The sequence below is a fragment of the Polypterus senegalus genome, chromosome 18 (genome assembly GCF_016835505.1).
Source record: "Polypterus senegalus isolate Bchr_013 chromosome 18, ASM1683550v1, whole genome shotgun sequence".
Classification (NCBI taxonomy): Eukaryota; Metazoa; Chordata; class Cladistia; order Polypteriformes; family Polypteridae; genus Polypterus; species Polypterus senegalus.
Genome location: NC_053171.1, coordinates 69,204 through 95,717, shown reverse-complemented (window position 1 = coordinate 95,717; position 26,514 = coordinate 69,204). Strand labels below are relative to the sequence as shown.

The 26,514-nt window shown below is 39.1% G+C and overlaps 1 protein-coding gene across 1 annotated transcript; it reads left to right on the top strand.

The window, feature by feature from the left end:
- Nucleotides 1-1,618: 1,618 nt before the first annotated feature.
- Nucleotides 1,619-25,414, top strand: LOC120518804 (leukocyte immunoglobulin-like receptor subfamily A member 2). Its single transcript, XM_039741780.1, has 6 exons — nt 1,619-1,679; nt 2,420-2,455; nt 13,343-13,630; nt 15,900-16,187; nt 20,771-21,046; nt 25,116-25,414. Exons 1-6 carry the CDS (start codon nt 1,649-1,651, stop codon nt 25,232-25,234), a joined length of 1,038 nt encoding a protein of 345 aa, XP_039597714.1. The 5' UTR covers nt 1,619-1,648; the 3' UTR covers nt 25,235-25,414.
- The last annotated feature ends 1,100 nt before the right edge of the window (nt 25,415-26,514 follow it).

Genomic DNA, 26,514 nt, shown 5'->3' with positions numbered 1-26,514 from the left:
ATCAATAATGTACGTGTGCTTAAGTGGATTGTCCGCTTATCACTATTGCGCTTATCCAAAGTTATTGCCCATTTACTTGACTTTATACAAATAGGAACTATGCAAGTCACGTGCAGCTTAGCGGAGCATGAGCTTAACCGACGTGTACTTAAGTGGAGTCACATATGTGCGCTAGGGGGGCAGTTTATAACAGATGAAAATTTCCCATCAGAACACCAGAGGCTGCTGTTAACTGCTACCTTTTCTCTTCCTCTCTCTGCGGATTGGAAGACTGACAACTTCACAGTCACTGATGCCACTGCAGTGTCCACCAGCCTGGAACTGCCTCTTCCTGCCAGGATTCCATAGTTCTGGAAGCTCCAGTATGTTGAGGCAGTCTATTCTTTCACTCCCTCATCAACAAAAACACTGCTTCCCGTTTAGTTAAAAAGCTGAAATTTGGCAAGATGGTCCATCTAGGTCAGTAGGTATTTGCTCCAAAACAACATTTTGATATATCAATATTTATGGGTAACCTGCCCCCCACAATAGAAAAACTAAATTGATTAAAATATCAAAAATGCCTTGACGGATTTGGTTGAAATTTGGTGACATTATAAGAACAATAAAATTAGCCATTGTGTGTTTTTTTGATTTGTTAATACATTTTTTTGATATTTATTAATATTATGCTAACTTACATGTTCCCAGCTGCGCTGAGAGTGTGCTCTATGCAAATGGTTAACAGGCCATGCGAATAGCACCAGTAACCCATAGGGAGGACGGATGACTGAAGACGTGGCGGTGTACTCGATAGGAAAAAGAGACAAGATTATGTTGTAGAAAGGAAACAGAAAGTGTGCTAAAACTATAGGAAGATATAAAAAACAAAATGGTTAGCCAGCACTGTTTTTTGCTCTTGACTACAGGAAGTATTAGATGCACACCAGCTCTCATCTTGCTTATGTGTTTCACTCCGTCAACTCCCAGCCCCTGGTCACAGCCTATAAAAAATAAAATCAGGTGACAGTAGTCATCATGTTTTATTATAGCATTTTGAAAGAGGTAGGAGAGAAGAAAAGCACAGAATGCATGTTATTTTTGTCAGAACATGCGTGCTGTTGTGAAAGAGGCATAGAGGATAGTATATTGACTGAGTAAAGATGACGCTTTCTCAGAGAGAGAATGATGTCCCCTGTGGTGGGCTGGCATCCTGCCCAGGGTTTGCTTCTTGCCTTGCGCTCTGTGTTGACTGGGATTGGCTCCAGCAGAACCCCGTGACCCTGTAGTTAGGATATAGCAGGTTGGGTAATGGATGGGTGAGAATGATGTCCCAAAAACACACACTGAAGTTGGTTGTACTCTTCAAACGTTGCTGTTTTTTATATACAACATGACTCCAGATGCAGCCTCATTAGCTCATTGATTTACACTGAAATGTTTTTACACAATAACCTCATATTTCATTTTCTGTTTTAACTGCTTCTGACAGGGAAAGGAAATGTCATCACATGCATTAAAAATTAATTATAAAGAGAAATGTGGTTTTCTACCTGAGAGCAATGTTTCCGTTGGTCATTTCCTGGAGACTAAAAGATTGCAATTGAAATACTTACATTCTTCTGTGTTTTGTCTGAATTGCTCACTGTTCCTTAAGGACAAGAGCAGCATGCAGAACTTTGACTTTTACCTTGTGATCTGTAAGTATACTTACTTGTTTTAAATGTTTAAAATACAAAGTTTACCTTTGTTAATAGCTGAATTTATAGTTGTTTGTTTTGTGTTTGTCTTTATTTGGCTCTTCTGTGGTCAGACACTCAGCTAGTGAGAAAACATCATGCAGAATTTAATTAAAAAATGAAAATATATTTGAACAAATGAATTGCACTCTGGGACAGATATCTCTCATAATATAGTGGCTCAACTGTCCATACTTTTGAACCATGTACAGTTTCTCAGTCCATTAACATTGTAAAGCAGAGCAGCTCAAATCACAAATTTCAATTATCGACCAGGCTTCAGAGTTTTGGTTACAGTTGGGAGTCAATGTGGGTGCAATGTAGCATAATAAGAAAAAAAAAATGGTGTAAAAGATGAAGAAAGTAGTTAAAAAAAGTTTTACTTATTTATTTAAATGTCAAAGTTGTTCTAAATGAAGAAATTGTTAAAATTATGTAACTTTTTCAATTTAATTGTTCTAAATGACCAAAGTAATTACAAACATTTAACTTGTTAATTTAAATGTCAGCATTGTCCTAATCAGTTACTAAAATTTCTGATGATTTTGTAAACCAGTATATAAAATGTTTGGAGGTTTAGCAATTAAAACACCAAAGAAGATCTGCTGATTTCCAGTGCACCATAAAAGCCACTTGGCTATATCAGAAGCACTTTTATTGTCTCTTTATTTTTCTAATAAATTCTGGTCCTCTTTTTTTAGGCCTGACTGTGGTGATGTTCTCGTTCCAGTGTGAAGGTAAGTGGTAGAGGTTTCTGGTCTGTAATGAAGCTGACTTTTGTCAGTTCAAGTGTTCTACCCACCTCACTTCAGGTTAGTCATTTTCTGCTTTTCTGATGGTTTATCAGCTCTTCAGACCAAGTATGAAACTTCACCAAGGTTTCCTTGTAGCCGCTTTCACACACAATCTCTGGAAACTCTACACTTACCCATCCCAGCAATTGGGTGATGTTTGCTTGTTCACCCATATCTGGACAACTTGGTAATTTCCTAGGGTTCACACATACATAACTATGTAAAAAGGCAGAAACAATGAAAGTTGTACAGAAGGCTTTGACACCACTAGATAGATAGATAGATAGATAGATAGATAGATAGATAGATATGAAAGGCACTATATAATAGATAGATAGATGTGAAAGGCACTATATAATTGATAGATAGATAGATATGAGAGGCACTATATGATAGATAGATAGATAGATAGATAGATAGATAGATAGATAGATAGATAGATAGATAGATAGATAGATAGATAGATACTTTATTAATCCCAAAGGGAAATTCCCATACTCCAGCAGCAGCATACTGATACAGAACAATATTAAATTAAAGAGAGATAACAATGCAGGTATAACAGACAATAACTTTGTATAATGTTAACGTTTACCCCCCCGGGTGGAACTGAAGAGTCGCATAGTGTGGAGTCTCCTCAGTCTGTCAGTGGAGCAGGACGGTGACCGCAGTCTGTCGCTGAAGCTGCTCCTCTGTCTGGAGATGATCCTGTTCAGTGGATTCTCCATGATTGACAGGAGTCTGCTCAGCACCTGTCTCTCTGTTACAAATGTCAAACTGTCCAGCTCCGTGCCTACAACAGAGCCTGCCTTCCTCACCAGTTTTTCCAGGCATGAGGCGTCCCTCTTCTTTATGCTGCCTCCCCAGCACACCACCGCATAGAAGAGGGCGCTCACCACAACTATCTGGTAGAACATCTGCAGCATCTTATTACAGATGTTGAAGGACGCCAGCCTTCTAATGAAGTATAGTCGGCTCTGTCCTCTCTTGCACAGAGCATCAGCATTGGCAGTCCAGTCCAATTTATCATCCAGCTGCACTCCCAGATATTTATAGGTCTGCACCCTCTGCACACAGTCACCTCTGATGATCACAGGGTCCATGAGGAGCCTGGGCCTCCTAAAATCCACCACCAGCTGCTTGGTTTTGCTGGTGTTCAGGTGTAAGTGGTTTGAGTCACACCATTTAACAAAGTCTTTGATTAACTTTCTATACTCCTCCTTCTGCCCACTCCTGATGCAGCCCACGATAGCAGTGTCATCAGCGAACTTTTGCATGTGGCAGGACTTCGAGTTGTATTGGAAGTCTAATGTATGCTGGCTGAACAGGACTGGAGAAAGTACAATCCCGCGCAGCACTCCTGTGTTGCTGACCACAATGTCAGAACTGCAGTTCCTGAGATGCACATACTGAGGCCTGTCTGTAAGATAGTCCACGATCCATGGCACCAGGTGTGAGTCTACTCCCATCTCTGTCAGCTTGTCTCTAAGGAGCAGAGGTTGGATGGTGTTGAAGGTGCTAGAGAAGTCCAGAAACATAATTCTTACAGCACCACTGCCTCTGTCCAGGTGGGAGAGGGATCGGTGTTGCATATAGATGATGGCATCCTCCGCTCGTGGTGGACCTGTGGCCTCAGGTGGTGAAGCAGCAGCCGCTCCATGGTCTTCATCACATGTGATGTCAGAGCGACAGGCCGGACGTCATTCAGCTCACTAGGACGTGATACCTTTGGGACTGGGGTGATACAAGATGTTTTCCCAAGCCTCAGGACTCTTCCCTATTCCAGGCTCAGGTTGAAGATGCGCTGTAGAGGACTCCCCAGCTCCAATGCACAGGCCTTCAGCAGTCGTGGCGATACTCCATATGGACCCGCTGCTTTGCTGGCACGATCTAATCTAATCTAATTTTATATACAGATGACCCCTGAAATTTGCAGGGGTTATGTTCCTAGAGCACACGCGAATTGTGAAAAACCACAGATTTTGGATGTGATCAAAAAAATGCCTATTTTTATAGCTTAAACCCTAAATTTGCCTCCAAAACACTTTAATTTAATTTCAAACTCAGCTTAATACATCCATCTATTATCCTAACACAAGGTCATGGGGGTCTGCTGGAGCCAATTCCAGTCAACACAGGGCGCAAGGCAGGAACAAATCCCAGGCAGGGCGCCAGCCCACCGCAGGGCAAACACACACACACTAGGGACGATTTTAGGATTGCCAATGCACCAAACCTGCATGTCTTTGGGGGGAAACCAGAGCAAACCCCCACAGATACGGGGATAACATTTAAACTCCACGCAGGGAGGACCCGGGAAGCAAACCCAGGGGTCCTTACTGCGAGGCACCAGCTCTACCACTGCACCACCGTGCCGTCCCTGCTTAATACATTACACTAAAAAAAAAAAAAAGAATGTAAAATTAAACATGTATGTTGTACAGTACTGCAGTGGTTCTCAACCTGTGGGGCGGAAGTAACAAAAAGGGGGGCAAGAAGATGTGAAAAAAAGAAAACAAGAATCAAAAATATGAAAAAAAATCTGTCGAAACCAATACAAATTAACTTTAACTACATTCTGATACTAGAACAATAAATATAGAGTTAGATAAATGTCGATAAAAGTTTAGTAGGTATAATAAAATATGCATCTACATTTCAAAAAAAATGTTAGGGGGGGCGCAATTAAAACTGTTATGAAAACTCAATAAATAAATAAATAATTAAAGGTTGAGAAACGCTGCAGTACTGTACTACTATATCTGTCACAGTGCTAGAATGTAAAATACTGATGTTACCGCAATATGTACTGTACGGTAATTCATGCAAGCATGTTTTCTTTGGTATGCGCTGTTTTTATCTTTGGTATAAATAAGTAATAATTTAATTTATTTTAATTTAATAAAAATACAGTAAAATGTATGGGTACTCACCAATAATGAATGATATTGATTGAAGATGATGATGATGATGAATTGGGTGTGCGGTACAATGAAGGTACAGTGCATCCGGAAAGTATTCACAGCACATCACTTTTTCCACATTTTGTTATGTTACAGCTTTATTCCAAAATGGATTAAATTCATTTTTTTCCTCAGAATTCTACACACAACACCCCATAATGACAACATGAAAAAAGTTTACTTGAGGTTTTTGCAAATTTATTAAAAATAAAAAAATTGAGAAAACACATGTACATAAGTATTCAAAGCTTTTGCCATGAGGCTTAAAATTGAGCTAACAATTATTATCTGCTGTAGCCATTCAACTTTGTTTAAAAAGAAAGACATACAATATTCTAGAAGGTCACAAAGACATCCACAATAATGGCTATGGATCTACTGGTTAATGTCATTGTTACCATGTGGAAAATGCTTAACATGAATGGCATATATTGAAGGATTAAGGCCAGGAGGGAGCACCAGCTCCATGAACAGACCAGTTTCAATGCTGGGAATCACACTGGTGAAACTTGCTCTGCTTACAAGGCTACCTCAGAGCCACAATGACAACAAAATAAATACATCAACATCAATTAACAAATGAAATAATAACTTTAGGCTTAGCTTATATTAAAGAATTTTTCAGTATACAAATCCACAAACTGCTCTGTTGGGACACTCAAAATAAAAATTAACTGAGATGAAGGCAGTGGTCATCTGAGGTGCTCTAATTTCTTCTCCAGCTGATGTAGATGTGTGCAAATGTTTGAAGGGTGCAAGGGTACAGAGGGCAGCGATTCAAAAGTCCCAGTGAATGAGAAGATCATCAGCTGTGGTGCTGCAAAAAGTATAGGGTCAAGTGGTTGTGGGATGTATGGACTGTATAGGGTACTGATGTTTCGTTCCCAAACCCGAATGATGACCAAAAAGAACAGTAGTAACAAAAGAATAGGGTTTTATTACCCAATGCAGTTGAACGGTGAAAACAATTACTCAAAAACAAATTAAAAAATTACAAACACCTAAGTCTTCTGATCGTCCTATTTACCCATCACTTACTAGTTAACCTGTAGCCTCCTTTCCCTTCCAATCCATTTAGCAATACTTCCTCCCAGCTCCAAGGCCCCCAGTATACTGAATGCAAGGGCCTTTTAAACTCAGGTCAGGACACCCATCCGGGTAACCCCTCATAACTATTTCCAGGTTACCCAGCCAGCACTCAAAGGTCTGCATGTAACCTTGAGGAGCTCCCCAAAGTGGCACTAGTTTTCTACCACAGACTTTTACTACCACAGAGTGTGATTGGTAAGAGCCTTACTGTCTGTCCTCTCCAATACTCCTGTGACTTTAACCCCCAGGGCACTGTGGTGGTCTGAGGGCCATTGACAAGGGCAATAAGTTGGTTGTTCCCAGTCCCACTTCACAGGTGTCAACATGCTAGTGTGCAGTAACACTTTTTGTAGTTTTAGGATAATATTGTTTTGATACAATAAACCAATCAGTGTCTAACTAGAACTTTTGCGCCTCCTTTTCTAGTAGAAACATTCTTAGCCGTCCTCCCAGCAGACCAAATGAAATGCTTTGACACAAAAGTGAAAGAAAGGCAATCAATTCATAACAAAAGGAAAAGTAAGCAGTGTAAAATCACATTTCATCTCATCTGCTTTTCCTGGTGAGGGTCGCAGCCTACTTTAACATAGTGATGATAATAGTAATATTCAGAAATTAAAGTATACACCAATTATCACAACATTAAAACCCCTGACAGGTGACGAGAATAGCAGTGATTATCAATTTACAATGTCACTTGTCAAGTGGTGGGATATATTAGGCAGCAAATGAACAGTCAGTTCTAGAAGGTGATGTGTGAGAACCAGGCAAGCATAAGAATCTGAGCGACTTTGATATGGGCCAATTTGTGATGGCTAGTGAGTGGGTCAGAGCATCCCAAAATGGCAGGTGTTGTAGGATGTTCTCAGTATGCAGTGGTTACTACCACACAAAAATGGTACAAGGATGGACAACCTGTGAACTTGTGACAGGGTCATTGGCGCCCACAGCTCATTGATGCACTATAAGAGTGAAAGCTAGCCCATGTGGTCTAATCCCATGGAAGACCTAGTGTAGCACACATTAGTGATGGGTCATTCTTGAACGATTCGTTCATTTTGAACGAATCTTTAATGTGACTCGGGAAGAACGAGTCGTCTCGTGGGAGTGATTCGTTCAGTCGCGCATGCACATTTGCGCAACTTCCTATAGATTCTGTATTGGAATAAGCTAAACCAACTCAGTCTGAGCCGGAAACAGAATTGATTAGTTCATCTCTCGAGTCTTCGGGTTCGAGTTGTTCGTTCATCACGTGACAGCCCCATAAGCTTAACCTAGTATGCAGTCTGAGCCGGAAAGAGAATTGATTAGTTCATTCCTCGAGTCTTTCGAGTCGTTCGTTTTTTTGTCACGTGACCACTTACCGGCTCAGTACCTCAGTCAAATACTAACGTAAAATTCCATTTGTTGTATGTTGGATAATATTTAGAAATTATCACAAAATTATAAAAAATATCTAAAACGCATTTTCTTATAGATAAAAAAGGTCTGTCAATTTCTGTCACTATGATTTTGTTACTGTTTCTTGAGGTTCTGTGGTGTGTTATTTTATAAATAAATAATCCTGTTACAAATAAATTATAGATTAAGTATTGTGATCAACATTTGTGTAAGCAGTAGATGTGTTAGGGAAGTAGCAGGTAACATTTTAATTATATTTTGCTAAATTGAACGAAATGACTCAAAAAAAGATTCGTTCATTTTGCTGAACGAGACTCAAAGGTCCGAGTCGGTAAAATGATCCGAACTTCCCATCGCTAGCACACATTGCTGAAACATTTGATGCTGTCCATGAGAGTGTCAGAACCACACAGCTAATCACAGCTTGCTGCGTATGGGGCTATGTATCCGCAGAGCAGCGAGTATGCCCATACTGACTCCTGTTCACTGTCAATGGACACATGAGTATCAGACCTGGGTCATTAAGCAATGGCAGCAGGTGGCCTGGTCTGATTAGTCACATTTTCTTATAGATCATGTGGATGGTGGGGTGCATGTGTGTCATTTACCAGGGCAAGAGATGGCAGCAGGACAGAAGCAGTGTGATATTCTGGACAATGCTCTGCTAGGAAATCTGACCATGAGTCCTGACATTCATGTGGATATTGCAGGCCAAGTACACCCCTTCATGGCAACAGTATTCCCTGATAGAAATTACCACTTTCAGCAGGACAATTTAACCTGCCAGACTGCAAAAAATTGTTCTGGAATGGTTTGAGGAAAATGACAAAGTCTTCAAGGTGTTCACTTGGCCGCAAAATCCTTTGAAACTGAATCCGATTGAGCATCTCTGCAATGTCCTGGAAAATAAAGTCAGATCCATGGAAGCCCCACCTCACAACTTACAGGACTTGAAGGATCTCCTGCTAATGTCTTCAGGCTAGATCCCACAGGACACCTTCAGAGGGCTGGTGGAGTCCATGCCACAAAGGGTCAGAGCTGATCTGTTGCCATAAGAGGGACCTGTGCAATATTAGGTAGGTGGTTTTATTATTGTAGCTTGTCAGTGTAAATAAGCAAGCTATTCATTTGAGCTCAAAGCTTATTAAAATATATACACCACAGTGATGCACTAGATATTATTCTTCATGGCTGTCAACAAGGACACCGAGGATAAATCCAGTGCTTTCGAAAGACATCTAATCTTATCATATTTACAGCAGAGCACTTGTTTATATATATATATATATATATATATATATATATATATATATATATATATATATACATATATATATATATCTATATAATATATATAGTATATATACTTTATTAATCCTTGAGAGGAAATTGTCTCTTTGCATGACCTTTGTGGGTCAGAGCGCAAGGTAAACCATTTAATCCAGAATGACAGAGAATATTTAACAAAATCTGTTCTGTTCTTGAGGTAAAAAAATGGTGATAGAGGCTGTCAACTAAAATAGAGACAAGCTGACTTAAAACAAAGTGGCTACAGCAAATTAAATCTCATATTTAAAATGGCTGAGTCAAAATCATGAACTTGCCTGATATGAGAGGGAGTTGCACCACGGATGGTCAGCGGTTCATTCAAAATAACACAACTATATTAATACGTTAAAACAGAGGAATAGGTGAAGATATTTCAGAATCAATAAGCAGGAATTATAACAGACACATTGTGTTTAAGTCAGTGCAATTAATACCACATTGCAAGATAGGGCATAGTAATGGACTGGTCCTTTGTCCATGATGATTTCTTGCCTTCTTTGCAGTTCTTCCAGGATGGTCTCTGCCCTCACAGGAAGCTGCATTGGATAAAACGAGTCAAAGAATGTTGTGATATGATATTATTAGGGCCTAGATCAACATGACATGCCATTTTAAGCTATGTTAATACAGAAGTTTATACAGAAATAAAAATAAATGTGGCAGTGCATGCAAGGCTTTGTTTCACTTACTTTGACTTTTAAAATCAAAAGTGAGTGTCTACTGTTCCAATTATCTCCTAATGAGCTTATAATAGATAACACACTACTGGAAAAAAAATATTGCCAAATACAAAACTTGTGTTCAATGTAATATACTAAACTAAAAACACATTGAAAGAATGTACTCATATTAAGGGAATAAATAAATTATTTAACAAAAGTCGTTACCTTATTTTTTTAGAAAGCATCACCAACTTCACTGTGAATGATTTGTTTGATAAGGAATCCAAAACAATGGACATTAGGTACAGCATGTTGCACATCTTAAATAATATTTCTTAACGATGAAACAATACACTACTACAGGGTGTCATGTGGTAGCAATCAACAGCAACAAAATGTCTTCAAACCCAAAAATCACACAAAATGACAGTGTCATGAAAAATAAACTTGATGATAAAAGATAACAACAATGTATTTCTTGTATAGCCCAAAATCACACAAAGAGTGCCGCAATGGGCTTTAAACGTCGTTGTTTTTTGACGCCCCATCCACAGCCTTGACTCCCTAAGAGGACAAGTAAATAACAAAGCAAAAGCAAATTGTACTAAATAATAATAATAAAAATCTCTAAATTATTACAACAATGACATCACATGTTGCAACTTTTGAATGTGACGTGGTAGCTACCTGAAGTGTTTCTTGCCACAAAAAAAACTCTAATTAGTAGCGACCATGTAAAACAAAAAGGCAAGGTGAAAAATTTAAAAGAAATATAAATCAACTATGCAATCAAGTAAATGATTTACCCCTAATTCGTGAAACAGTAAGACTTGGCCAAAGTATCAAGTCACCTTTAAATAGTGTTACTCTGAAGCCAAGATTCCTGTTTGAGTGAGCTAACTTATTAGTTACAATAAGCATAACACACTAAACAAAAATCCTTTCTTATGCACATTTCACAGTGAACTCCATCTCAACATATTAGTTTAGTTTAATTGGTTACTGCGTTTGGAACTTTGACAGGGCATGTAACTTGTTCCAGTTCACCCAGTAATTAAGTGGTGGGCAATAAACCTGCCTGAAGCACAGATATGAAAACCAACTATATATACTGGTGCAGAGCTTCTGGTGAGTGAAAACCTCAACTCCCAGCAGTCCCTACAATGGTTCTGATTGGCCATCTGCTGAGGGTTCAAGGGCTGCTGGGGACAAGGAGGCCAGCACGAGATTTAAAAGGAGGCCAGTTATACAAAAGAGAGGAGTTTTTTTTTGTTATTTCATGTCTGGAGTGACTTGTCTGATTACCTTCCCATTCAAATTCCTGTGGATTCATGTTATATCCTGGATTGTCTCCTGTTCGGTGTATGGACTATCTGGTGTCTTCCTGCTGCATGAGGACTGTATTAGGATTGATTGTTGACCTGCAAAGAAAGAAGCTCTTCTGATCCCATCACACATCATCATCAGGAATTACTGGTAGAACTGATCTTTACATTCACATACAACGAGCTGATCCCTGGACTATCAATTTCCATCATTTCATTACATCAGTTGCCATTTTTATGGACTTCATCGTGTGTGGTTTTGTTAGTTGTTTGTTATTGTTGAATTTGTGTTTATTGTATTGTCGCCGGAAGGGAACTAGGGTGGGATTGTTGTAGTTTGCGTAGTTATATTTCATTTATTATTTTTTTAATAAATTCTTCAATTTCTGTTTTATCACTGTTTGCTTTTTGTCTCTGTGAGGGAGTGTGTATGTGTCAGGCCAAGGCTGGGTGCATTCCTGGGATCCCCACCAAAAAAATAAATAATTCACCGTCAAAGGCACAACACATTACTTTCACTTTCCTCTTGTAAGGCATCTTAGGATGTTTTAGTTTAACAGGAGCCATACGCAAAGTAAAGATTTATTTGTTTCCTTGCAATGATTCTGCTAATCTCTCTTTGAGTTTTGTGTGACATATATATTGTCACATAATATTCCAACATCTTATGTGTAATAGTTAATTTAAGGAAACTTCTCTTTCCTATCATTCTCTTATTTTACACAACACTTGAGCAAATGGAAAAGAAACAAAGCCAAAACAGCAATTAGGAAGTACTACAGATACAGGTAAAATTCCATTATAACGAAGTATTTTTATGGTCCCGACAGTTTCCCCATATGACGCGAGTCAATAGAAATCTCATTACTACGAAGTACATTCAGCAGATACTTTCATTATAACGAAGTGCCCAAAAGACCTTGAAATTCCTGAATGAATCATCTGCAGAGCAGTTAGTTCTGTGGCCACAGCTCAGTTGTGCACAACGATCCCTAAACAGAAACATTGTAATTTTTTTTCTTTCTTTGACCTTTCCTCGTACTGTTTTTTTTTTTTTGCTCTTTTTGTTTCCTGCAGTTTTCAGTGATACCTTTTGCTTATTGCTCATCAACATTTAAAAAACATCCATTGGAAATTAACTCATTGTCACCCTCCTATAGAAATGGCAGATACAAAAAAATGATAACAGTTCATATTAGAAAAAAAACTTTCCGTTTTTGCAGCTCTCAATTGCGGCAAAAAAAAAAAAGAAAGATGTTACCAGTGAATTCGGAATTTTGCCATTGACGCTGTAAATTTTCTTGAAAGACTGAGAAAAAAAAGAAAGAAAAACTCGGATTGCAAACGCATGTGAACTGCTGCATTTGAAGACGTCGAAAAAGCAGTTTTTATGTGGTTCAGAGATGCTCGTTCAAGAAACATTCCTATTAATGCGGCACTCATCAGTGTGAATCTTAGCTGGGTTTTTTAGCCTACTACAATACAAACATGTTGATTGGGTGATAATGCAGTAAAGCCTGCATTAAAAGTTCACCACATTTGAGAGAGTACTGCGGCTGGTCACCCCGTCCTTATTAATTGTAAAATATCTTTCAGCCAGAACATAGAGACAGCAAGTCAGCACTGAGTCAAGAGCACTCTGCTGTCATTTTGTTTTGTTTGTTTAAAAGCTGCAGAATTGTTTCTGTGCTAAGGCCATGTCACATTAGATGAGTTTTCCAGTGATTTACATAATCTTAATGGGTCAGAGGCAGTCGGTGACACGTTTCCATGACCTCCGTGATATACCCAGTGATTCACTCCATCTACTCTGTAACTCACTACAACAAAATGATAGATTTCAGTTACTTATTTTTAATCTGTAGAGGTTTTCTGTATGCAAAAGGACTCTCATTTATTGAACTTCTCTATCATTCATATTAATATGATATTTGCTTTGAAAAATTCTTTGTAATAATGTCTATGTGACTGGTTGATCAATTGATTTATTATTAGCCTAACCAAAGAAGTTCTTTGTTTCTTCCATGCCATCTTCTAATTCTGGTCTCTTCTTCCTTGCAGGATATCCAAAGGCAAGTCTGACACTCAAGAGTGACAGAAACACTGTGTATATTGGGGACACAATAACTCTACAGTGCTGCTCTGAGTTGAGCTTTACTGACTGGACATATCATTTTTACAAAGGAGATGAAGGAAGTTCAAGCAGTCTTATTAAAGTAACCAGTGAACACAGTTACACCATAAAGTCTGTGAATCAGTCTGACAGTGGAGTTTACATCTGTGATGCCTACAGACACATTCCTCCTCGTGTCCTACTGCCAAGCAGTCCTTTTAACCTGATTGTCCAGGGTGAGTGTGTGACTACAGGTGGGTCAGAAGTAAGTGATGGTCACTAACTGTGCAGCAAAGACGGTATTGCAGAGGAAACCATTGACTTTGTTCTCACTCTATCGGTGTCTGAGCAGGGTCTTTTATGACCAATGACACCCATGAGGGAACAGCAGTCTCTGGTGGAGAGCTCACACCGATTTGAAATTTCAGTTCTGGTGGGGATGGGTTTGCAGTGTTCCTTCCTATAGGCCTGTATGTCCTTTGCCGCATTTTGAAATTTGTCATCTTCTGTCTTGAGGTGGAGCTTCAAGGCAATTTTCCACTTTATGTGGTCAACTGCAAGCTTTTCCCAGCAGTCGGCATCGATTCCCACAGCCCTCTTGTTTCGCTTGCAGACATCTTAGAAATGGAAATGTGGATGAGCAGCACTTATTTTGACACATGCCAGCTCACCACAGAGGATGTCCTTTGGGATGTGGCCATCATCCATGTGATAAACATTACCTAGCCATAACAGCATATGCATTCTGAGAAGTGTGTACCTGCTTGGGGAGGTTGTCGTAGGAAAGAACCGTGGTATTGTGCACTTTGTCTCACCAAGAGATGCGTAAAATACAGCAGAGGAATTGCAAAATGTAGTTGAGTTGTTGAACCTCTTCTCCCTTTTGGTGTATATTGTCTATGTATTAGTCCCATATAACAGTGTACTAGCATCTCAAATGCTAAGCATGCCATCTTGGTCTTCACTGTGAGCATGGAGTTCTCCCAGATGCATGTGGTAAGGCAAGCAATGATTCTGGCAGCCTTCCCAATACTCTTGTTGACTTTTTCATATAGGATAAAGGTGTTGGTGATGATGGAGCCCAAATAAGTAAATTGGTGTACAACATTCAGCTCCTAGTTGTCAATAGTGATGGCTGTTGGTACACTGGCATTCTGCTCCATAGCGTTGGTCTTCGTCAGACTGTTGGTCAGCTTAAACTCTCTGCAAGTCTGGTAGATGTTGCTCATCAGGATTTGGAGGTGCTTCTCTGTTTCAGTCATAAATGATGCATCATCTGCAAATACCAATGCTCTGATCAGGGTCTTAGTTTAGTTTTGACTTTATTGCAGGCCAGGTCAAACAGCTTTCCTTTTTTTTGTGGATATAAATTCTCTCAGGCAAAGAACCAAAGACATGATGTAGCAGCAGGGTAAAGAAAATCCTAAAATATGATGGGGCAAAAACACAACCTCGCTAGACTGTACTTCATATGTTGAATGACTCTGATGTGTTTCTGTTGAACTGAAATGAAGGATATATTTATGCTCATTAGCTCGGTAGTCCTCCAGAGAGTTCTCCACCACTCTGAAAGAAGCGGAAATTGTATTAGTGGCAGTGCCACAGCTGAGCAGTTTGCTCAACACATCTTTATTAATAGACTTAGAGCCATCTACAGTGCAAAATATTGGCCAGGAATCACAAGAACAAGAAGCCACTTCCTTCTTCACTGAAATTCTTCTATTTCCCCCCCGTGCTTTTGCCATTGCCTTTTCACAGATCGTGGAGCTTAAGGGCTATTTATATTTATTTGCATATTCAAAGATGCGTAATTCTGGGAGGAGTTGGGGAGTGGCAGCAGGCGCTTGCACATGTGTTACTTGTCATACTGACTGGGATTTATGTAGTGGAAGAACAAGGAAGTTGGTGTACGCATAGATTCATGCATCTGGATTTTTTTGTGCATATGCACATTTCCGCTTTACACTTAACATGACTAAATAATAATAATTATTCTTTTCTAAGGAACCAGTAAACACTATTAAGGGGAATATTATATGAGCCTAGGGCTACATATATTTGACATTACCGTGAGTGTTGCTTGAATTCTAGTGTTTTGGCAGTTGTATTTATTTATGTTGTATTTATTACAGTTATGTGCACACCGAGGAACTTGCTACTCCTAACAGTCTCCACATATAAACCGTTGATGCTGAGTGGGATGTGCACAGGATGTGATTTTCTGAAGTCCATGATTATCTCTTTTGTCATGTCAACACTGAGAGATAGATTAGTTTTTCATTCCTTGGGTGGCTGTTGTAAAAGGCTCCTCGTTAGTCAATAAGACTTAATAAATAGAGTGAACACCTGCAAAAAGAAAAATTTATATTGAAATGATATTTGCTTTGTAGAGTTCCCTGAGAAAGTATACGACTGATGCATTAATTGTTTACTAATCAACCTAAGAGCAGAAGTTGTATTAATGTTTGTTTCTACCACATAATTTTAATCTTTCCTATTCTGCAGGAAATCCAAAGGTGACACTGATGCTAAAGAGTGGCAGAAACACTGTGTACATTGGGGACACAGTGACTCTGGAGTGTAGTATTGATGGTGTCTTTACTTACTGGACATATCACTTTTACAGAGGAGGTGAAGGAAGCTGGAAGAGTCCCATTAAAGAAGCCAGTGGACACAGTTACACCATAAAGTCTGTGGATCAGTCTGACAGTGGAGTGTACTGCTGTTACGCCAGCAGAGTTCGTTCTTCTCAGGTCTCATATCAAAGCAATCCTGTAAACCTGACTGTCCAGGGTGAGTGTGTGACTACGGGTGGGTCAGTAGTAAGTGCTGGTCACACAAACAGGACAGCAGAAAGGCTGTTTGTCGAAACGCTCATTCAATGACTTAACAGGAGACAAGTCAGTCTGAATGAATGTTTGAAGTTAATTTGTATTAATTCATCTGATCTTTGAGAGAAGACTAACACAGAGCACTTCTGTAAGAAGACATACAGTATGTCACATTTTTTCATTTTAGCTCAGTATATCAAGGTATAGCTGGAGAATCCTACTGTTACATTCCTAAATTTGTTCAAAATCCCTTAATATTAGCAGTGAATTTTGAATTTTCATGTAAAGTGTCCCTCAATTATTGAAGCTCTTATTTTCTTTTTTGTGGTCCTGTTTAGATTGATAGAGTAGGCCACTTTAGCGAAACTGTGACTAAGCAAGCAAGATTTGGACATGAACATCCTACTTCATTTTGTTTTCAGTTTAATTTATTACTTTGTCTTCATACTTCTTGTCCTGTCCAGTTAGTCTCTTGTAAGGATGAGCTGAACACACAGTCACATACAAAGATGGAGTGTTTGAGCAGCAGAGCTACCATAACAGTTATGGTGGTGGTTATTAAGACAGGAGCAGTTCAGCAGCTGAAACACACACCTAAATAAATCCACTGTGATGGAAGAGCAGAGTGGACTGGAAAGAACAGCCACTGTCCACTCTGAGCTGACCACTATAAACTTCTAAACAGCCCACTTGTTCACAGAAAGAAATGGAGCAAAATACAGCAATTGTCCAGTTTATACTTTAAGGTTTTCAGTTTACTCAGTAATTCTCTGCTTTATTGTGGAAGTTCTTTCCCTGTCCAGTATGTGTGATGTTCTGGCAGTTGAGACTGTAATTGGTTGTGACACTGCTGATATTTTATGTCAGTAAATTTAATTCAGCTTAACTCAGTTTTCTTTACTGAATACAGACACGGAGCTCATGAAAGAGTTTAGAGCTATAGTACAATGACTTATATTAAGCCAGAGAACATTTAAATATATCACAAGAACCATTTGTTATGTTAGTTAGGTTATGCTAAATTGATAGAAGTATTTTCCTTCACTAGAAAATTTTTTTTGAATGCTTCATTACAATCTTAGCTTTCTCATTTGAAACTTCAGTTATTTTCTATACTTAAAAGTTGTGTTACTTTCCTATGATGAACTTAGGTAGGCTTCACTTCAACACGTTCAGTGTGGTTTGAAACTGTTTGCCCTCCGTGCCTTACCAACTGCAAGGCAGATCATAGACTGAATTCGTCTCTTGTCAGAATGACTAGAAACAATTGGAATATTCCATTTATAGTTTAGCTTGCAGTGGTTATAATAGAACCTTCCATTGACTGTGCACTAACATACAGTACTAGCTGTGTAAGCCCCTGCTATAAAAAGCCCAGGCCCCTAGAAACCATGGATTCTGGCACTTCAATCAATCAATCACATCGGCTAAGTGAGGTTCTCTATCCTCTGCGGTTTTCTTTTGCCGACGTTCTTACCTCCGTTGCCTGTCGGCGGCTAAGGGAGTTTCTCTCTCCTCTGAGGTATCGTTTTGCCGACATGCTTGACTCCATTGCTTATAGGTTTGCCAGACGTCCCTTATATCCCATATTTGATCAATTTGTCCCCTGTCCGATACTGACCTTTCAGGGACACCCAAATGGCCTTTATTTAGTTAATTTTCAAATTTCGTAATAAAAATATTTTTACTACCTTCTTACGGTACTTAGTTGTAACGTTATAAGTAATTATACTTTCTTTTCTCAGATTCTCTTGATGAAAAAAACCCAAATGTAACGAGGAAACTCGTGTTTTCTGCCAATTTGCAACTTGTTCAGTTGCTATGGTTGGCTGAGGACAACACTGTTACCGTTTTGCTCTCCAGCTGCACTGCTGTGCAGATCTCGATCATCATTGCAACACACATCGACTGTCAACAAAGTGTGTTGTTACTACATGCCATGGCCCACTTTTTTTCTATCTTAAAAACTAATCCATCCATCCACCCCATGATGCCAAAACGTTAGTGTGAATTTCGTGATGAATATTCCAGCAAATGGACATTTATCAAACAAGGCAGAAGCTGTTTTGAAGCAAACTGTGTAATTGCACTTTCAGTGAATAATTTTCAAATGATTTTACTTTTGTTTTCCTCATAACAGATTAAAATCCTTGCTTTATGTTTTTAACTTTTGTCTCTACTTTTATATAATATATTGGTCTGGGTGTGTAGGGGGCATGTATAAATTTATACATATTGTAATATAGTGAGAGATTTTAAGAGTGTCCCATATTTCTAATTTTCTAATCTGGCAACCCTACAAACTCATCAGCTAAGGGCGTTTCTCTCTCCTCGGAGGTTTTGTTTTGCTGACGTGCTTGCCTCGCTTGTGTATTAGCAACTAAGCAAGTTTCTCTTTTCTAAGCGGTGTCACTTTAGTGACAGAGTTAATTTCTTTGAGCTTCATGCTATACCCTTGCACTTTCGGGCCTCCTCGCACTTCTGGGCCGAACAGACAGACAGACACACTTCCACATAACTAACAAATGGCATACAGTATTTGAAGATAAAAATTAAAAAGCCAGTTGGCAATACAAGCAGGGAATAGATAGATAGATAGATAGATAGATAGATAGATAGATAGATAGATAGATAGATAGATAGATAGATAGATAGATAGATAGATAGATAGATAGATAGAAATACAAGCAGGGAATACAAATACTCCAGTCAACCACAGTTGAGCAGAAAACAAACCTCTGGGTGATAGACAAAGTCACAGTTTTGGTGGCTAAATCCAACTTGCCTTCCACCTTTTTCTATGCATTCTACAGTACTACAGTGGTACCTCGGTATACGTCTGAATAAGTCCAACTTGGTATATGTCCTGTTTGGACACAAAAAAATTTGCTTGGTATATGACCTTTGTTTGGAATACGACACGCGTGCTAACCTTGTTTACCTCTCTCGAGACAAAGCCACGACTGCCCACGAGCGTTAGTGCGCCAGTTGCTAGCATTCAGTGAACAACCCTCACTATAACTCTCTGTGAACTTTCACGTGTGTGATATAGCGGGTCCACAGCTCCTGTCAAAGTCCAGCTTTAAAATAAATAATCACCGCGCTCGCAGCCTATTGAGGGGGCGTGGTGGTTATGTGGCTGAAGGTTGTCAGGGCGATTAGCGATGTGGGCGTTTCTCACCAAAGTGCACTTGTGAGGGACTGTCCGCATTCATGATTGTTCCTGGGGCTGCTTATCTTGATAAACAGAAGCGCGAGTTGGCTTGAAGGGGAGTAAAAAGAAAGAACGGACGAGAGAGAGAGAGAGAGAGAGCGAGAGCGCGCATGGATGAAGTGGCTGAAGCAGGCAGACCAAAGGTCAGCTGCAAGTAGGGCGACTCCCTAGTTGGGAAGCAGGCACCGGGCTTCTTGTTTTGTTTTTAAAGAATGCTTCCTGCTTTTAACTTCGTTGTTTTTAAGAAGACTTTTTTCTATTGTTTTTAACCTCCATGTTTCACTTCTGATTTTATGGATTATTTATTGGAACTTTGGAGACTGCACTTTAATTTGAACACCTTATTTTGTTAATTGTTTTAATAAAAGCACTTTGCACTTTTTCACCATCCCCTTGCTTTGTTGTTACCGATGAGGTTAGCAGCAAGGCACATTACCGACGGTGTAGGATTCAAGGGCTCCCCGGCAGCAGATGGGAGCATACAGCAAACCTGCATCATCACAACGTGATTTTGTGTTTTTTTCATGTAAATTTGAATTGATTGTTGAAAAGTATGAAGGTGGCATGCGTATCCGGGACTTGGCTGTTCCATACCGTTTGCCGAGAACAACGGTATCTACGATTGTGATTGTTATTAAAAAGTAAAGTGAGGTAAAATTTTCATTTATTTCATCTAATTGCTTTTGTATTTATGTATTTTAGTATTAAGCAGTGTTTAAATTATTTTATACAACCCCATCAATGTATAATATGCCAATAGCAATAGGATTTTTTTTTCATGGGAACGGATTAATCATTTTCCCATTATTTCTTATGGGAAAAATTTGTTTGGTATACGTCCTGTTTGGTATAAGTCAAAGGGTCTGGAACGGATTAAGGACGTATACCGAGGTTCCACTGTACTAGTTTGTTCTGGGCAGTCTAACAAGAACCCTTTTGTCAATGGACTCCAAAGCTCCCACAGTCTACCATGTTACTAAGCTGCTACTCCTGCTAATGGAAAGTAATATCACTGTGGCACTAAATCTAACTGCACCTCACTGGGCTCAGCAAGGTCCAGTCTCTAGGAGTGACATGAAATGCTTCACATTTGGATTCACTCCTTATGTCCGTTGTCTCTCATCAGTCCAGAATGATGTTAGGTTTTGCCTTGTGAGACGGTTCAGTGTTGTTATGGTGCATTTACTGAAGTAATCTTATTTATTTTTGTTTAATGGAGTGATCTTTATCATTTCTAATAAGACTAGATGAAGGGGGTGAGAGTTTCTGTCTCTTTATGTTCTGCTCCACTCGGCCCCTATGCTGTCATCCTGTCACCTTTACATTTTCAGAGAGGACAGTCAAACTTGAAATAAAGTCAAGATATGCAAGTGGGCCGATATTTGAAGGTGGTCATGTCAGCCTGCACTGTTGTGTTGATGGAGATCCTGTTGGGTGGACATTTGAGCTGCATAAGAGAGGAGACCGAAGCTCTTACAAAGCAGAAATGAACAGCACCTTCACCATCAGCCCTGTGACTCTCTCAGACAGAGGGGAGTACTGGTGTCGAGCTGGGAAAGGAGATCTTTACTCAAGGACGAGTGGCCCTGTTCAGTTAGATGTGTCAGGTGAGAGAATTATTCCTAAACTAATTTAAAATTTTGCCATTTCTGAAACCTTTGTATAGTTAACAATCACGCATTCATTTACACTACAAGTTACCATCATTATAAAATTAGACTCATTTAAAACTTTGTATGGAAGCTGCCACAGGGATTCTCACTCCTTCTCAGCACATGTAGGAGTGACTGTCTTTATTGAGTCCAGTGCTAAGTGATAACATTTTAGCAGGTGTTTGATGAAGGTTTAAACACTGTAACTTTGAGGCTCATCATCTGTGGAAGTTGGAGCACAAACCCCAGCATCTTGAACATAAACCGAGGACCCTGAGTATTTTAGATTGACTGCAACTGATTGTCCGTCAGTCATTTTCAAACCTGCTTAGTCCTGAAAAGGGTCATGGGGTCTACTGGAGCCTATCCCAGCTAGCACAGGGCACAGGACAGGCTTAAACACTGGATAGGGTGCCAGTCCATTGCAGGACAAATACACACACACAAAAAGGCCAATTTAGGTTTGCCAATTCCTTAACCTGCATGTCTTCGGATTCTGATTTTAAACTGAAGGACCCAGAAGAAACCCATGCAGGGCGGACCCAGGATGCAAATTGTGCCACTTGCAAACTACCCCTACGCCACTTTACAACCACCTACAACTGATTGTGTTATAATTAAATTAAATTCAGTTCATTTTCTTCTTATATAATACACTACCATCGCTCTTTGTTGTCTGTGCAGGATTTTAAATCACCTGTACTTGAAAAACCGTTTGACCTATTGACCTGAAATTTGGTACACATACACGTGACATCTACTATCCACTTAAAGAAAACGTACTACGTAATTGCAACACAAACGCTGACTTAATCAGTTTTAACGAGAAAAGATGCCGACGAAAGAAGAGAAGAAGGGGGCTGATAGGGTGGAGAAGAGAAGAGCTGCTCAGGAAGCAGCAAGCACATCAACCTCTGAGCAAACGAATGCTAAACGTACAGAGAAAAAGTAGGAAAACTAGGAATGCTCAAGTCAAGTGTATTCACTGTATGTTATCGTGCAGTACGCAGTTACTAGTATTGTAAAATAGTGGTTTCAAGGAGTGGCAATGCTCTTCCATACTGCAATATACATTTTTATTTGAGGGAATATTTTGAAATTGTATCTCTAAATTAAATAAAATATATTTTTTCTTTCAAACATATTTGTTTAAACCAAGCAGCTTTACCTTGCATTATTGTACAGCCAAATGAAACAACTGAAAATGGATTAAGTGATTAAATTTGAGATGTTACTTCAAAAACAGAAATTGACACAGAATGATTATTTATAGTCCACTTAAAATGAACCAAATGATTTATGTCATTGATTATATAAATTGTGACAAAGTGCAGAGATGTTGCTGCTTTACAGATCCAGTGGGTTCAAATCCTGCACCTGCTCATTGTTTTTATGGATGCTTCATGTTCTCCCTATGTCTGTCTGCATCTTCTTCCAGGTACCCTCGGTTTTGCAGGTTAGTTTGATTGGCAGTTCCTAACTGGCCCAGTGTCACTGTCACCATGTGTATGATTGGACTTAGCAATGGACTGGTGGCCTGTCCGGTATTGTTTTATGTCTTCGGGACTCTTCGTCCCTAAATTAGATGAAATGGGTCTGAGAATATTATGTTATGTTCGATCAAAATGAAAACTCTTACATTACAGTATGTAAATTTAGGTGTCAGAGCCAACACTCAGTTCTGCTGATTTCAAACTAATTTAATGTTCATTTGTTATTATTACTATTATTAAGACATTTTTCTCCATGCATGTAGAAAATGGTTCTTACTAGGCTGAATTAGTGAATATAAAATTTCACACCTTTTGCTGAGCACATCCTCAATTGTTTAGAGGACATAACAATCAGTTAGTGTTCACTAAAGAATAAATGTTTGAGTTATTCTGGTACAATCCTAGTAGTCATTTTATGGGTACCTCAGACATATTAAATATTAAGCTTTAGAAAAAATACTGTTTCAGATCTATTTACATTCAATCTATCGGTTCAACCGAATAGGCCCAGTTCAGTGTTTTGGAGGTTGAAGCCTACCCTGATACCCAGACACAATTAGAATGTGCCCACCTCTACCCAGATAGTGTTCAGAATGGAATTTAAACCCAGGCTTAGGGGATGTGTGACTCTACTTCATTGGGCCCTTAACCTGCAATTGCTCCATCCTGGGTTAATCTGCATCAAGCCCTGCATGTAGGCCCTGCAGCCTGTAGGGAAAAACCTAGGGGTTGGTGGCATAATTGTCACTCCGGCCACCATAAAAAAAAACCTCACACTGTTCCAACTCCATCTGAACTGGTGTGGTGCTGAGGTGTCACCCGTTGCATGGCTGCACTCGGGTCCTAATCTGGGATCCTGAGTTGGTTTGTCATGTGGTGGGTGCGGCAATGTGCTGTATCAGCACCTGCTCCTAACCTCTGTCTCTCTCTTAGGGAATGTAAGGCAACAGCACTAGCCATGCAACACCAAGCCACTCTTAAAACTTACTCATTGCACCACATTTCCTAAGTGAAATGACAAAACCTGGTAACCTGATCACTGGAAACATTTATTTAAACAGGCTTCTCCAGATTTTAGAAAGAGCAGATATTACCATAAACTATTTCTTAGAAAAGAACATTGGAGAACAAATAGAAGCTACAAAGGTAAATTTAGCACTTAAGACAGGAACACTCCACAGAGAGAGCTGTAGATTACTGGAATATGTTAAATGTGCAAAAGTATCCAATAGTGTGGGATGAAACATAAAGAAATAAGCCTGGGTTGTATTTATGTGAGGGGAAATCAAGCTAAAGTTAGAAAATGGGATTTATTAGAAAATGGAACAAACCTTAACAAAACTGATCATGTCATTTCTCAATGTCGTCACCACCCTTCTCAATGCACTGGCACCACCTGTCTGGAAGTGCCTGGATTCCAGCAGAGTAAAAGGCTTTGTCTTGTCCCTGCAACCACTTGTGCACCGCTTTCTCCACATCATCATCTGTCTTGAATCGACCACCACCGTTTGTTTTTTTTTACAACACCAGATGTTTTTTAGCAGTCCAAAAAGGTGGAAATCACAGTGCCAAATCTGGCAAAGACTTTTTGGTCTCCCGGCTCCTCATGACTGATTGCAGACACTGAACCATGACTGATGGACACTTCTGATGCTATTTTGTCAATTGTGATACAGCGATTTTGTCGAATCAGATTGTCCGCGGCTTCAGTGTTTTCTCTCCTCTTTCAGGCTGGTCTGCATTGTGTACAAAAGCGATGGCTTTCTTGAATTTTTCAACTCAGCTGTAAACTTGAGCCTTACACATACAACCTTCACTGTACACCTCGGATATCTGTCGATGGATTTCTGAGTAGTTCTCACCTTTAACGCGAAAGAAACAGATGACTGACTACACTTCTTCCTTGGACTAAATTTCCAGCTGTCCTGCCATTTTCAAAGCTGTAGGGTCCTCATTATTACGTAAGGAAAAGCGTACGTCAGGGTCAAAAGCACACATCAGAGAGAGCAGTACACGAGTGTGGCTCCAATATTCACACTCCTTATTACTGGTGTCATTTCTAACTTTAGCTTGACTCCCCCTCTCATATAAGGAATAAATGAAGGAGGCAATTTTGAGAAACAGCTGAGACTCATTTTAATAACACTTTTGTCTGTTCTCTCCCAGTCTCTCTCACTATCTGTATTTCTACCTGCCAGTGAGTCTTGTTTAAGTACCCTTGAGGTCATCAAAGTGATGATAGTATTTTTATGATGTGCTTTAAATTAGGACCACTAGGCAGAGCCAAAACAGGGACCAGTGATCTGAGTCACTTGTTAAGTCTCCATTATTTGACCTTGTCTATTTTTGTGTTCATTTAATAAAACGAGATGGTTGGTAGTTACATGTCTGACAGTTCAAACTAGAGAGTGACTCCACAGTGAATTTTTTTACTGAATTTTGGACTTTTGAATTGTCCTTTTCCTAGAACATTTCAGATAAATGTATTTCATATATGTTTCCTTAGTTTTTTTTTTTTGTTTTTTTTTCAGTGGATTGTTCGACAGAGAATGGCATTAAACTGGGAATATCAGGACTGGTTCTGATTATTCTACTGATCTTAGTGAGTGAATATTTTTGGGTTAGAATTTATGCTTCCAGATCAAATTAAATGGCCTGTGCTCCCAGACCAGCAGCAAGGAGAAGGTGACCTGAAATTGTGAAGAAAATTGAGGTGACATTCCTGGTGATGACAAAACCTCTGGGATGGGTGAATTCAGTCCTGTGACAATTTCCTTGTTTCATTTCTACAATTGATTTAAAGTACTGTTTTAACTAAGACAATCTGGAAGATAAGCCTAATGTTTCATTAAAATATTTAACTAATAACCTGGAAATTTTATTTGACATCAAGCACTGAGCACATGAAGCTAAACGATAAAATTAACACAAAAAACTCCAACTCCAGATACTCACATCCATCTACTAACAGGCTAGACACTTCAATGGCATCTCTCTCCAGGTTTTATTATGGTAATTTGGGTGACGACTTTATTCGGTAGACTCATATATATATAATTCCTAATCTCTGTTGTTTAATGAAATACACAAAAAACACTGGATTATAAAAATTACCAATTGAAAGTAATAAATGAGCACAACTAATAACTTAAATGGATTTGAACACTGAATGATGGCAGGTACCAAAATTACTGGATTGTGTTTTTCCAAAACAAAAGTCCTAAACTTTTTTAGGAGTGTGTTTTAGACCACCCAATTCAGACAGTAGTTTCAACACACATCTTTTTAGTAATATCAAAAAGGCAAGTTTACAGGGGGATATTATAGTCATGGGGGACTTTAATTATCCAAATATTAACTGGGATAACCTTGCAGATGGAGGAGCACAAGAGCAGGAGTTTTTAGAAGTAATCAGCGACTGTTTTTTAACACAGCATGTTAAAGCACCAACATGGGGTGAAGCCTGTCTGGATTTAGTATTCTGTAACAATCAGGATAGAATTGAGGATGTAGAGGTGATTGAACCACTAGAGTCAAGTGACCAGAATGTAATACAATTCTCAGTATTTTGTAAGAGTACAGATGCAAAGACTAAAATTGTTAAGTTGAACTTTGGTAGGGCTAATTTTGAGCAGATGCGACAAAGTCTAAGTAGGATAGACTGGGATAAGCTTTTAAATGTGGAGACAGTCGAGGAGCAGTGGAACAGGTTTAAAAATGTTTTACATGTAATGCAGGACAGATACATCCCTAAATTTGGAATTAATAGTAAATAAAAACAACTCCACAGTGGATTAATAAAGATTTAAAAAAGAAGTTGCAAAGGAAAAAACTGCTGTATAAGGCATATAAGACTAATGACTGCAAAGAGAATCGTAGAGCGTATGAGAAAATGAGGGCAACCATTAAGAAGGATATCAGAGAGGCTAA

Coding starts and splice junctions, on each gene's coding strand:
- LOC120518804 (XM_039741780.1), top strand. CDS start 1,649: ATGCAGAACTTTGACTTTTACCTTGTGATCT. Junction 2,456..13,342: donor GTTCTCGTTCCAGTGTGAAG/GTAAGTGGTAGA, acceptor TCTTCCTTGCAG/GATATCCAAAGGCAAGTCTG. Junction 13,631..15,899: donor TTTTAACCTGATTGTCCAGG/GTGAGTGTGTGA, acceptor CCTATTCTGCAG/GAAATCCAAAGGTGACACTG.